Below are 14,483 nucleotides of genomic sequence, written 5' to 3'. Positions count from 1 at the left end.
TGTTTAGCACAGCTTTCCATCCGCAGACAGATGGGCAGTCAGAGCGAGTTATTCAGATCTTAGAGGATCTTCTCCGTGCTTGCGTCATTGATTTCTCCGGGAGTTGGGAGTCGAACTTACCATTGGTTGAGTTCACCTATAACAACAGCTTCCAGTCTTCTATTGGTATGGCTCCGTATGAAGCACTGTATGGCCGCAAGTGCAGATCTCCTGTCCATTGGGATGAAGTAGGAGAGAGAGCAGAGTTGGGTCCAGAGATTGTTCAGCAGGCAGCAGATGTAGTAGTCAAGATCCGTGATAGGATGAGGACTGCTCAGAGCCGACAGAAGAGTTATGCCGATCAGCGGAGGAGAGATTTAGAGTTTGCAGTGGGCGATCATGTCTTTGTGAAAGTGGCACCTATGAAGGGTATCTCATGAGATTTGGGAAGAAAGGGAAGCTCAGTCCGAGATTCATTGGACCGTTTCAGATCCTCGACAGAGTTGGGACGCTAGCTTATCGTGTGGCTCTTCCGCCGAATCTGGCTGAAGTACACAATGTGTTCCACGTCTCCATGCTGAGGAAGTATATGGCAAATCCTTCGCATGTGCTGAATTTCGAGCCGTTGCAGCTTACTCCGAACTTGTCTTATGAGGAGAAACCGGTGCAGATCTTAGACAGACAGGAGAAGAAGCTTCGGAACAAGCTGGTTAAACGAGTCAAAGTCAAATGGCTCAACCATTCTGAGGAGGAAGCTACGTGGGAGTCTGAGCCGGAGATGAGAGATCGATACCCCGAGTTATTCGGTGAGTTCTAATTTCGAGGACGAAATTTCTTTTAAGGGAGGAAGGATTGTAGAACCCGTAAATTAGACTACGTATAAGCCATGCATAATTCTAGTATTTTAAATTAAATTGACTTCATTGCATGATTATTTTAATGATTTTCTTTGAAGTTAATTATTTTATTATTTCATGCAGTAGTTTGATTTTTCAGTTATTTCAGTGAGGTCGGACTGGAGTTGGAACTTTGAGATAGAATTTAAGATTCGATAAATATTTCCAGACATTATTTTAGCTAGCAAGTAAGTTAATTTAAGTTAATAAGGAGGTTTGAGGATTTAATTTAAGTTACTTGAGGTGATTAAGAAATAAGCTCATTTAAGTTACTTAATTAAGGGATTAATTCACTAAATTAATTAAAGGATTAGTGAGGCTTTTAAGGGTTATAAATTTACTAGCTAGAAAACATTTTCCTTCCATTTATTAGATGAATTTTCGGCCACCCTTATAGATTGAGCAAGGATATGCCAACTCACCTTTGACCAATTCTTTGTCATTTTTTTTAGCATGATAACATTTTTAATTATTGATCAACCTTAAGTAGTTTATTAATAAGCAATATCCTAGTCTAATTATCATGGATAATATCGGCCATACTCCCCCCAAAAAGACTTGATCAAACCAATTCAAAATTTGAATGAGAGGTAGACTTGGTCTTGATTTTCTTCCCTACATTTTGCACCCATTCTCCTCACCCTCTTAACCACCATTCCCCCTCCCTTAGTCTCGAAAATCAGAGCCATTTCAGAGTAGAAAATCGTGACCCTCATAGCTAGAAACAAGAGAGAAAATCGAGCAAGAAGCAAGGTAGGAAAGAAAATCGCTCCACCTCCTCCGCGCCGAGTCGTCGTATTCTTTCGTTTTTCATTCAAACGAAAACCAAGGCAAGTCTAGATTCTTTCAAACCTCAATCAAGTCCTATTATCATTATTTTTACATTACATGATCATCATTTCCATTCAAAAACCGAAACACACCAAGAATTTTCAGAAAAATATAACATGCAAATTTTTGGTTCTACCATGCTTCACGATTGGTATGTTTTGTTTCGATTTCAGGGATGGCTCGTTCCAGGGGCTCGAAGCTTCATATGAACATGTACTAGGACATGTTAGGGTCATGATAGAACGTTGGTTCCAGTCCCATACACAATAGAATTCGTCAATGACAGCACATCCCCCATGAGTGTCATATTGAGCTTCAAAAATTCAGTTTTGTTGTCCAAGGGTAAGGATCTGATCATGGCTGCCCTAGGGGCCTATAGCCATGGTTGGATCACTCCCCTAGCATGTCTAAGACGAGACTAAGTCGCCCTTTTGGTGGCTTGGTCCATGGCTCATCGGTTTTCAATTTAAAAACAAGAGCAGCCCCTCCCCTCTCGGCCCCTTCGGTTTTTGACAGCATGGGTGTGTTCGAGTTTTGTGGAATGGTATGGATCTTGGTTGGCCTATGGCCCTTAGCCACGGTTCATACCATGCCCCTAGATGTCTAGATCGTGCCATGGTCAATCAATGGCCACTGGAACGAGTCGAGACAGCAAGCGAAGCACAACACCACACACGCACGCATGAGGGCCCTCGGTAAGAGCTTTTGGTTGGTTGCTGGAATGGTGAGGATTGTGGCTGGCCTAGGGCCCTTAGCCATGGTTCAAATCATTCCTTGGGATGTTGGTAAGAGTCTCTGGTCGGTGGTTCACGCCCCAATGGCCGGTAGTCTCGAAAACAACACAAGATACGCGATGGTACAGCTGCTGGAAATTTACAGCAAGTTGCTGTGTCGGTTCGGAGGCTCGTTCGAGTTCTCGGTCAGCTTTTAGCCTATGGCCTTGGACTGGACAGTGCCTCATCGAGTTAGGAAGGTCTTGTTTTTGACCCTTTGTGATTCGGATCATTTTTGAGGTCGTACGAGAATTTACGGTGCGATGTGCCAAATTGACTCTCGAAAGAGCGTTTCTTGTTTTGGCCTCCATTTCACCTAGATTTCGACCCTTATCATTTTAGGAGCATTAGTTCATAATTTTAAGCGTATTTTAATCATGACTATACGTCGGTTCAGTGTCGGTTCGGGTTGGTTCGGAGTCATGATTAAATACGAAGTCGTTAGACGTAATTGTCGCATTTTCAAACTTAATTGCATAGTTTGGTCAAGTATAAGCTATTGCATATTTTTCATGGTATATTTAGGTTGCAGCGAGCCTAGGAGCGATCCAATCCAGTTGGTAAAATATACAGGATATTTTCATTATGCCATTTAATTATATTACGTGCATGAAAATAGAAAATACTTATTTTTGAGATTTATGCGATATTGCTTGTGGTCAATTCACTATTATGGGAACATTATTTTATACGGTCGCCAGTGACCGATCAGTTCAGTTTGGTACCACCCGATCGCCAGTGACCGGTCAGCTCAGTTCAGTTTGATACTCCCCGGTAGCCAGTTACCGATCAGTTCAGTTCAGTGCAGGGGCCACAGGCGTAGACCATAATCTCAACAGAAAATTTTTATCAGTTATTTCAGTACAGGGCTCCAAGGAGAAAACATTTTCACTACGATTTTCAGTTCAGTTATGCACGTATTATAATTGCTCAGTACAAGTTATTTTAAGTATGCCTCATGACATGATATTTTATCCATGCAAATTACATTTTCTCGTTACCTACGATATTTGCATGCTGAGTCTTTAGGCTCACTAGACTTGATTGTTGTAGGTACTGATGAGGCCAGGGCCGAGGGCGGGGACCAGTGAGCCAGCTTGGGTCGGCAGTAGTGGCACCCGAGGACCTCAGTTTCAGCACATGTCATTTTATGCTCAAACATTTTTACCAGTTGTTGGACATTCTTTGAATTGTTATTTTTGGCAAACTTTATTTTCTTCCGCTGCTATATATTTTTTTTAAACATTGAACTTGATTCATCAGTTGATTTTATGGATGAGGCACTCCATTTATTTTAAAAGAAAAATTTTTAATTTTCCGCAAATTTTCAAAGCAAGGATTTTTTGGCCTTTACATGAAAGGTGTCTCTGCATCTGAATTTTCAAATATTCATATTCTTCTTTAGAGAACATTGAAATATTGTTAAACGAAATCATTTAAATATATAAAAATATCGGAGTCCAAGAAAAACCGCTCTGATAACACTTATTAGAATTTTAAAAAAAATTGTTTAGAGGATGGTGAATAAATACTTTAAAATTTTCTTTGAAAACTCGAGATGACCTTAACATTTGTCAGTTTTTAAAGCATTTTTTTAACGGCTAGACATAACTAGACAATTGAAAATTTTTTTTAAGTGAGGAAATGATTCGACTAGACTAGTAATGATATATATTTAATATTAAAAAATCTTTTAACAAAGCAACTATTTATATAATTAAGATAGACAGAAATATAAAACTTGAATTAAATGACACAAGTTTTTTATGGAAGTTCAAAAGCAATATCTTTCCACGTCTCCCTTTCTTCTACTTAGAAAGTTGTCCACTAAAAGACTTTGATTTATATAATATTTGTACAAACCCACTTCAACTAGGACTTATCACTGCTTATACTGAAACTTTTAGTATCACCACAATAACAATTAAATATCTAGTTGTCTATGGAATTCTCGGTTCAGACGTTCAAACATATAAAACTTCAAAAACTTCCAACAAATAGCTTGGGCGGCTAGAGTTATAAAGATAACACAAAATGATCCTCGATGATCTGTTATAGAGGATAAGTGTGTGCCAAGAACACTTTTTTGCTCAAGATAATGATACGTGCTTTGTATTCAATGATGGATCAATAAAGATAATGAATTTCAATATTGCAATTGTTGGTACTGAGGGTGCACCTCCAATGATTGAAAATCCTCGCATGGAATGAACCACCGAGGATATAAAAAAACACATTTTAGCAAATGAAATTCTTTAGGGTTTGTGTTTGTTACGTCCTCATAGACAACAAACACTAAATTGGAGGTTGAATCAAAAGTTAGTTTCATGGCTTTATGGACATTTCAAGTGTTACAAGAGGTTGGAGCAGTTTCCTATAAGCTGAAACTTCCAAATTATGGAAGGATTCACAAGTCTTCCATGCATCATAGCTGAAAAGAGTAGGTAAAGTTATTAAGTTGAATCTCGACTCCCAAAGGAATTATAGTTCGGTGTTCTTCCATCCTCCTATACTCCAGCTTATAAAGTGTTGGGAGTGCGCAGAATTAAACATGGGCATGGACAAATTAAGCAAGTCTTAATTCAATGGGAGGGCAAAACACAAGAGAAACAACATGGGAGAGAGCAGAGGAAATCAAAATTCAGTTTCCAAACTTTATCCTTGAGGAGACAACTCTTGTTGACGAGGTTGGCATTGACAGAGATGGAGATATAGGGTTTAATACCATGGGGCAAGAGAGCAGCCCAATTTATAGGGTTTACACTAGAAAGCCCAATATATATCCATGGGGCAAGACAGAAGCCCAATTTATATGGTTTACAGCAGAAGGCCCAAAGTCCAATTAAGATAGGGAGAGTCATTTGCATTCACAAGGGGAGAGAAGATAAAAATGGGTGATTTTGAAAAGGGAGTTATAAAAGTTATTATTGAAATTTACGTTCCTTTAGGGTGAGGCAAGGAAAGAGAAAATCTTAGATTTTATGTAATTTTCCAAGTCGATTTCATTTGAGATTATTGTATTCTGATAAAAAAAAAATTGTTAAAACACGCTTCAAGAGTAATATCCAATCCTTGGTGTAGTATAACTAATTGTTTCATATTAAATATATAAAATAATCCTGATCGTGTTTTTATTTTTAGATTATTTGAATAAAATAGACTAATTTTTGTGATTTGATCTTCTCTATCTTTGCTAATAATTTGAACCCAAGACCACTCGGGTCTTGAGGCCTCACCTTTGCCATTAGGCAGGGCCGTGCTTATTCAGAGTCAAATGAGTCTAATGACTCAGGCTCATCTCTTTTTTGGAGCCTAAAATTTTTAAATTTTTTTTTATATGTAATACTAGATAGCCCAAAACCATCTTTGTTGTCCAAAAGCTATGTCATGTTTTGGAGTATTAAAAATGATATTAATGGATCAAGCAATAAGGTGTAGGCAGAATGTCCAAAATTTAGTAGCCCAAAATTTGCCTAGGCTGCACTTCTGAGATGGATCCAAGCAATAAGGTGTAGGCAGAATGTTGAAGAAGCTCATAATGAAAATTTTCCTGGTATTTCCAAAAGGATTCGAATGACACAAATTTAAAATTTTTTTAAAAAAAGTTAAAAATTTCCTGGTTTGAATCCGATTTTGAGTTTCATACTACATATAAACAATAAATAAAACATAATTCATTTTAATTTCACAAGAAAAAACAATATTTATTATCAACTATTAATGGGGATGATTTATTTTCGGAGTTAACATTCTTAAGGTGCTCAGAAACAAAATCGGCCATTGATGTATTGAATTACTTGAAGAAAATGGATGAGTGTTTCCCAAATGCTCATATTGCTTATAAAATCTTGTTAACTGTCTCGATCACAGTAGCAAGTGCAGAGCGAAGTTCATCAAAACTTTTCTCCGATCAACCATGTCACAAGAAAGATTGAATGGATTGACTATGTTATCGATTGAGAAAGAAATTACTGAACAACTTGATTATACAGACTTGATTAATATTTTTAGCTCTAAAACTGTCAGGCGTTGTTTTTTAGTGATCATTTTGGACATGTTTGATATTTTTATTCATTTAGTTTTTTATATTGTCTTTAACGTATTGATTTAATTTGAAAAATTGCTATGAAACTAAAAAAAATATGGACACACATCATGATTCATAGGCTTCTTTTTAAAAGTTAGACTCAGGCCCAAATATTGTTAGGATCTTGGAGAAAATTATTGTTAAAAAGCTTATGGGCTAAAATTGAATATTTTCTAAATTTGTAGTCAAGAGGGATAAAATATTGGATTCCGATTTGAGTTGTGCAAATTAGAGGTGGAATTTATAAACTGTAATAATAATAAAAAAATAATTGAAGTCAAGAGGGATAAGCTACTGGATACAGATTTGAGTTGTGCACATTTAGAATTAGAATTTATGATTATTATTATTATTATCTATACTATATTATTAAATTTGAAACTCTTAAAATAATTAACTTTAAGTTTCATGGTATGTTTTAATAATTATATATATTAGTAAAATGTTAAAAATTTAATGTAAGTCATGTGTAGGTTAACAGATAGAGCTTTATTTTCCTAAGCATCAAGTTGTATGTTCAATTCCTACTTTGCTTTTTTTTTTTCTCTTTCTTATTTCTGTTTATTTTTTTAGTTCATATATCAAAATTACAGTGTAATCCATCATTATTTCTTATAATTATATTTTGATTCTTATTTTAAAATAAACCAAATAAACTATGTTGTGTGTGTCAGTGCACTAGTTATAATGAAATCAGATGAGACTCAAGAAACTGTAATATATGGCCAATTTGATGGTGATTTTAATATTAAAACACAATATTAGAGTTACCTTGTCTTCAGTTCAGTATCAACATAAACTCAATAGACTGATTAAAATAAATATAACAACACACAAGCAAGCCTTATCACAATAAATAAATCGATTATTAATGCAAGTACGATTTATTCTGTATAAATATATATTTATACAAAATATATTCTAATTACGGGCAACGTACTATATATATATATATATACACCTTTTGGGCCTACATTTGGGTTTCATACGTCGTGCGTTGGGCTTGACTGGTGAGTCAGTTTTGAAATATTATTTACTAGTTACTACGTTACTGATTTCCAATTTTTTCTCAAATTTGTTTGAATTTCTTAAACTATATTATTTTATTAAGTTTGATATACCTTAGATTAACTAACTTTGGTATCATGATCTATTTTAATAATTATATATATTAATAAAATATTAAAACATTAATATAACATTATATGTAGTTCAATGGATATAGTCATTGTTTCATGAAATTAAGTTATAGGTACAATTCTTATTAAGATCATTTTTTATTTTTTTATATTTTATTTATTTTTTAATTTATATATCAAAATTATAGTGTAGTGTCTCACTATTTTTTATCATTATATGATTTTCATTTAAATATAAACCAAATAAATATTATAAACGCAACTATAAGTCGATGTATTAGTATTTTAAGAAAACTCCTTAGATAAATACTATAGTTTTTAAATGAGAAAATCTGAAATTACTCTCATAAAAATGCTAAATAGTTCCCTCCTCGCAGCCCTAGCACTGGTCTGAATAAACTGGAGCTCAACCCTTCTCTGTCGTCCCTTTCCACTAACCTGTAGGCTAGCCTTCGGTCGCCTCTGTCGTCACCGCAGCAGGTATCATTTCCCTGTTATCTTTTCGATTTTGATTTCTGGTGAGATTTTGATGAGCTTTTTGTTCGGTCTGTTTTGTTGTGGATATTTATTGTTATTTTAGGGGGGTTTTTTTGGTCAGTGAAGGTGCGACTCTTTGTTTTGTAAGGTATTAATTAGGTTTTGACTAGATTTTATTAGGTTTAACGACTTACTTGTGCGTGGTGATGAATTGAGCTTTTGCAGAACTATGGATGATAGTTTGTATGACGAGTTTGGAAACTATATTGGGCCTGAGATTGAGTCAGATCAAGAGAGTGACCAGGAGGACGAAGAGGAGGAGCTGCCCGACAGGATAGAGAATGAGGGGCATGTGTCTGATTACGAGCATGGGCCTGGAAAGTCAAATGGGTGGCTAACCACTGCTGAAGATGTTGATATGGACAGTCAAATTGTCCTGGCTGAGGACAAAAAGTACTATCCAACTGCAGAGGAGGTTTATGGTGAAGAAGTCGAAACTTTGGTTATGGATGAAGATGAGCAGCCGCTGGAACAGCCTATTATCCAGCCTGTGAAAAATCTCAAGTTTGAGCTGGGGGTTAAGGACTCGTCAACTTATGTGTCAACACAGTTCCTTCTCGGTCTTATGTCAAATCCTTCTTTAGTTAGGAATGTTGCTTTGGTTGGCAATTTGCATCATGGGAAGACGACATTTATGGACATGTTAGTTGAGCAGACTCACCACATATCTACCTTTGATCAGAACAGTGAGAAGCATATGCGGTATACTGACACAAGAATAGATGAGCAGGAGAGGAAGATTTCCATTAAGGCTGTTCCAATGTCACTCGTTCTTGAGGACAGCAATTCAAAATCTTACCTTTGCAATATTATGGATACTCCAGGGCATGTTAACTTTTCTGATGAGATGACTGCTGCTCTCAGGCTTGCTGATGGTGCAGTGTTAATTGTGGATGCTGCGGAAGGAGTCATGGTTAGTTGATTGTTTGCGGTAACTTAATTTATTTTGCCTAGATCTTTATTTTCTTTAGAAAATTATTGTGAACAAGATTGAAAGTAATTGATAACTGATAATTTGTGCCCCGATGCTTTTACTTTGTTTATTGTTTTTGGACTTTCCCCTGAGTTTATATACTGGTAGAAATTTATCTCTGTTTTCACTTTGGCATGATTATGCATGTGTTTAGCTGCTATTGAAATCGTGTAATTTTTAAAATAATGTGATATTCTACTTGGATTCTTTGTTACAAAAACTGAAGCTAATTTTGTCTTTTAGTTTTCTGTTGCACTGAAATACTGGTGTTCTTTCATCCTTCTTTCTACCTGTGATACGAAAATTCAGTAAATAGATATCACCATATTACTTGGTTTGTTTTCTTATATTTTATGGTGTCATGTTGTTTTTTTTTTGCCTTACTTCAGTATGGTGTAATGTTGTTTCTAGACCTTCTGGTTTATCTTTCCTTTATTAGCTTTGCATTTTCAAAACTTAATTATTTATTTATCAGCCATGGATTCATGATTACTAGCCAATTACCCATTACAGTCACCTTTGGCAGTAAGCTTATTTCCAAATACTCCTGATCTGTTGGTTTCAGGTCATATTTGTGTTTCAAACTATTTACAAACTGCTTCTTGCATTATAATATATATTGCCATATCTACTGTCTTAGCAGGTCAATACAGAGAGGGCTATACGCCATTCCATCCAGGAACGCATTCCTATAGTAGTTGTAATAAACAAGGTAATCTCTTCACCCTTATAAAATAAAATACACAAAAGGTGCAGCATTTTTTGGGTGCATTAGTGGCAGATTTGTAATTGTTTATTGCATAATTATTGCTATATGGTGAGATTCTCATAATAAATATGCTCATATGTTCATCTGCATGTCAGGTCGATAGATTGATAACTGAACTCAAGTTACCTCCGAAGGATGCCTACCACAAGCTAAGGCACACGATTGAAGTCATCAATAACCACATAACTGCTGCCTCCTCTACTGCTGGGAGTGTTCAAGTTGTTGATCCTGCACTTGGAAATGTTTGTTTTGCAAGTGCTACTGCGGGGTGGTCATTCACGCTGCAGTCATTTGCTAAGCTATATGTCAAGCTTCATGGTATTCCATTTGATGCCAATAAGTTTGCTCTGCGCCTTTGGGGTGATTATTACTTCGATCCCGATACCCGAACTTTCAAGAAGAAACAGCCGGTTAGTGGGGTGGAACGATCCTTTGTCCAGTTTGTTCTTGAGCCGCTATATAAATTGTACAGCCAAGTGATTGGAGAACATAAGAAGAGTGTGGAAGCAACACTTGGTGAGCTTGGTGTGACTTTAAGTAATGCAGCTTATCGGTTGAATGTGAGGCCCTTGCTGAGGTTGGCATGTAGCTCGGTATTTGGTACTGCCACAGGTTTTACTGACATGCTGGTTCAGCATGTTCCATCTGCTAAAGAAGCTGCTACCTGGAAAGTTGAGCACATCTATACTGGACCTAAGGATTCCGCTATTTACCGATCTATGGAGAATTGTGATACGTCAGGTCCCCTTATCATTAACATCACAAAGCTGTATCCTAAATCTGATTGCAGCGTGTTTGATGCTTTTGGTAGGGTCTACAGTGGTGAAATTATGACTGGTCAGACAGTACGGGTGCTGGGAGAAGGCTATTCACCTGATGATGAGGAGGATATGACAGTGAAAGAAGTGACCAAATTATGGGTCTATCAAGCTCGTTATAGGATTCCGATAAGCAAGGCTCCCCCTGGTTCTTGGGTTCTCATTGAAGGTGTGGATGCTTCTATTATGAAGACAGCCACGCTTTGCAATTTAGAGTATGATGATGATGTCTACATATTCAGGCCACTTCAGTTCAACACTCTTCCTGTGGTAAAAACTGCTACTGAGCCTTTGAATCCTAGTGAGTTGCCAAAAATGGTGGAGGGTCTTAGGAAGATTAGCAAGAGTTATCCCTTAGCAATTACAAAGGTTGAAGAATCTGGCGAGCATACTATTTTGGGAACTGGAGAATTGTACCTGGATTCTATTATGAAGGACCTTAGGGAGCTCTATTCAGAAGTGGAAGTGAAGGTGCTTGTGTATTCATTCTTTCCCTTTCTATTATCGTTGATGATAGATTTTTTTCCTTTAGTAAGTATCGTAGTTCTTCTAAGAGGTAACACTTTTTCTCTTCTGTTCTCTTATCAGGTGGCAGATCCGGTTGTCTCGTTCTGTGAAACAGTTGTGGAGTCTTCTTCTATGAAATGTTTTGCTGAAACACCGAACAAGAAAAATAAAATTACCATGGTAAGAAAGCAAACCAACAGAGGATTGTAATTCTAGAAATTATTCACTTATTACATGTTAATTTCTAGATTGCTGAACCACTAGAGAGAGGACTTGCTGAAGATATTGAGAATGGTGTTGTAAGCATCGATTGGCCTCGGAAAAAGCTTGGTGATTTTTTCCAGTCAAAATATGATTGGGATCTACTTGCTGCTCGATCTATTTGGGCATTTGGTCCCGACAAACAGGTTTACTTTCCACTCAATGCTCTATACTAAGTTTGTATCAACTTTAGGAGACCTAGCCCTTGAAGTCTGTGATTGAGTTGTTTCTTTGCGTGCGCTCCCTTTGAAGTCTGTGATTGAGTTGGTTCTTTGCGTGTGCTTTGTCTATTTTTTCAATATTGATAGTTTTGTAAATGCAGGGACCTAATATCTTATTAGATGATACACTGTCAAGTGAAGTGGACAAGAGTTTGCTTAATGCAGTCAAAGATTCTATTGTTCAAGGGTAATTAAATTTATAACTCCTGCATTTTCCTGATTGTTTTGTCTTTAGTATTGTGCCTAATGTACTTTGGACAGATTTCAGTGGGGGGCTCGAGAAGGCCCACTCTGTGACGAGCCTATCAGAAATGTGAAGTTCAAAATAGTAGATGCAAAAATTGCACCTGAGCCTTTGAATCGTGGAACCGGGCAGATTATTCCAACTGCCCGGCGTGTGGCTTATTCAGCTTTCCTCATGGCAACACCTAGGCTCATGGAACCAGTGTACTACGTAGAAGTAAGCATTCTTTTAAATCTTCACACGAGTTAAAAACTCGTCTTTAGTTAGCCAATTTTAGTTTACTAGGTAGCATTGTCTTTTTTTGTCGAAAATTAAGCAATTTTGTATCTGGTTGATATGAATGCTATGTAGGTGGATTAGCTAGCATTATACCCCATACTACCCAAGAAGTGTGCTGAATATGAAACTCGAATAAGTAAATCAATTAATGCCTCATTTCTTGCAACAAATTTTCAGAGTATCACTAAATATTTTTTAACTGTTATTTCAGATTCAGACACCAATTGACTGTGTTTCTGCCATATACACGGTGTTATCGCGTAGGCGTGGCCATGTCACTGCAGATGTTCCACAACCCGGGACACCTGTCTACATTGTTAAGGTCTGGGAACTCGTTCTTTGTCATATGAAACTTAATTTCTGCTTTATAATCAAATTATTTGGTGCGACTAAGCTCCTTTTTGACTTGGATGACATCCTTCTGTTTTGTACACTTTTAGGCATTTTTACCAGTCATAGAGTCATTCGGTTTTGAAACGGACCTAAGGTACCATACACAAGGCCAGGCATTCTGCTTATCTGCGTTTGATCATTGGGCTATTGTCCCTGGAGATCCGCTTGATAAAAGTATAGTTCTACGCCCATTGGAACCAGCTCCAATCCAGCATTTGGCCCGTGAATTTATGGTGAAGACAAGGCGTCGAAAGGTATATCCTCCAGTCTCCACATTCTCCACCCAATTTGTGATGCATAAGAATTTTATTTTCTTGGAATCGTACACTGTATTTTCTACTTTCCATGCACCCGTACCGCTCGTTTGGTATCTCTGCGTGCATCATGAAAACATCTTTCTATCCAAGTTGGATACAAGAATGGTTAAAAAGAAGATAATTGTTTTATGTGTGGACTCAAGAATTAGGACAGGGCCGGGAGACAAGTCCGGAGTACGTCTCAATAAATATTTGGGAGATGAAACTTACATGTTTAGTTGGGACGGCGCTTGACTATATGTTGGTTGAAGATCACTTACCAATATAGTGGGATTATTATTATTTTTTTTTTCCAGGGAATGTCTGAAGATGTAAGCATTAATAAATTCTTCGACGAGGCAATGTTTGTCGAACTAGCTCAACAGGACGCTGATCTTCACCTACAGATGATCTGAAACATTGGGTACTGGACTAATGGCTAATGCATCCAATTACAACTTATTTTATTGGAAAGCAAAAATTGTGCACAAGTTGTGAAAATATCTCCGTTTGTATTTTTGTATTAATTAGGTTTCTCTGTTTTTTTTAATGATATTATTGAGGTTTCTTACTGTTTACTGTTTAGATGTTATATTTTGTTATGGGAGAGTTAAATCGACAAATGGAGAAATTAATTTCCTTACGAGTATTTTTATATATTTTAAAACCTCTTTAAGAAAGCGAGTACATGACTTTGCTTGAACTTGGTTAGCAAGGATGTTTTCATCTATCCTTTTTATATAGATCTCTATTTGATATCAATTTGTCTTACATTAGGTTATGTTTGGTTGTTAAAATAGTACAATTTTATTAAAAATTTTGTGATAATTTTATGTATTGATTATTAATCTCGATCAATCCCATCACTCAATATAAAATTAGAATATTATTTTTTATATTATTATTTATTTATTTTTATTAATTATTGAAAGGCTAAAATATTTAATTTAACTTCTTTTCTTAAATTTAATGAATCAAAATTAAACATTATTTATTAACCGTTATTTTATGTTGTACTCTAATTTTTTAGTAATGACTATTATTTATCTATACAATCTAATCAACCAAACTTAACCCAGCCTTTAAAGGATTATAATTTTTTAATAATAATGTTTTTCAGTTGTAACTAAAATTTCAACACAGATTTTATAATATGGACATATTTTGACGGTTTAGTTAATTTTTGTAGTATATGTCAAAATTCAGTTAAATAAATAGAGATTGAAAATTTGATCTAAAGATATAATTGGTCTGATACGTACTACCTATACAATGTTATGAGATAGGTTATTGGTGTCATGATATGATATGATCACAAATGATATGATATTACCATTAATATAAAATCAAATAATTATTCTAAAATACCATGAATTTCCAAAATAATAAAAGCACGCCTAAATAATTATTTATTTTATAATAAAAAATCTCATAAAAATTTATCTTTTAAAATTTTAATTTTAATATAATTTCTAAAATT

General features: G+C 35.8%; 1 protein-coding gene across 2 annotated transcripts; it reads left to right on the top strand.

The window, feature by feature from the left end:
• Positions 1–8,037: 8,037 nt before the first annotated feature.
• Positions 8,038–13,642, top strand: LOC142543154 (110 kDa U5 small nuclear ribonucleoprotein component CLO). 2 transcript variants are annotated; one of them, XM_075650233.1, is made up of 11 exons: positions 8,038–8,185; positions 8,408–9,155; positions 9,859–9,927; positions 10,080–11,273; positions 11,391–11,489; positions 11,558–11,716; positions 11,893–11,978; positions 12,053–12,251; positions 12,526–12,636; positions 12,755–12,961; positions 13,321–13,642. In XM_075650233.1, exons 2-11 carry the CDS (start codon positions 8,412–8,414, stop codon positions 13,417–13,419), a joined length of 2,967 nt encoding a protein of 988 aa, XP_075506348.1. In that variant the 5' UTR covers positions 8,038–8,185; positions 8,408–8,411; the 3' UTR covers positions 13,420–13,642. The 2 variants fall into 2 exon arrangements, with proteins under 2 accessions (XP_075506348.1, XP_075506349.1); XM_075650234.1 differs by having other exon boundaries at positions 8,052–8,185; positions 8,399–9,155.
• The last annotated feature ends 841 nt before the right edge of the window (positions 13,643–14,483 follow it).

This window comes from Primulina tabacum, chromosome 4 (assembly GCF_025594145.1).
Source record: "Primulina tabacum isolate GXHZ01 chromosome 4, ASM2559414v2, whole genome shotgun sequence".
Classification (NCBI taxonomy): Eukaryota; Viridiplantae; Streptophyta; class Magnoliopsida; order Lamiales; family Gesneriaceae; genus Primulina; species Primulina tabacum.
The sequence above is the reverse complement of the archived record's forward strand: the minus strand, read 5'-3'. Positions and strand labels throughout refer to the sequence as shown.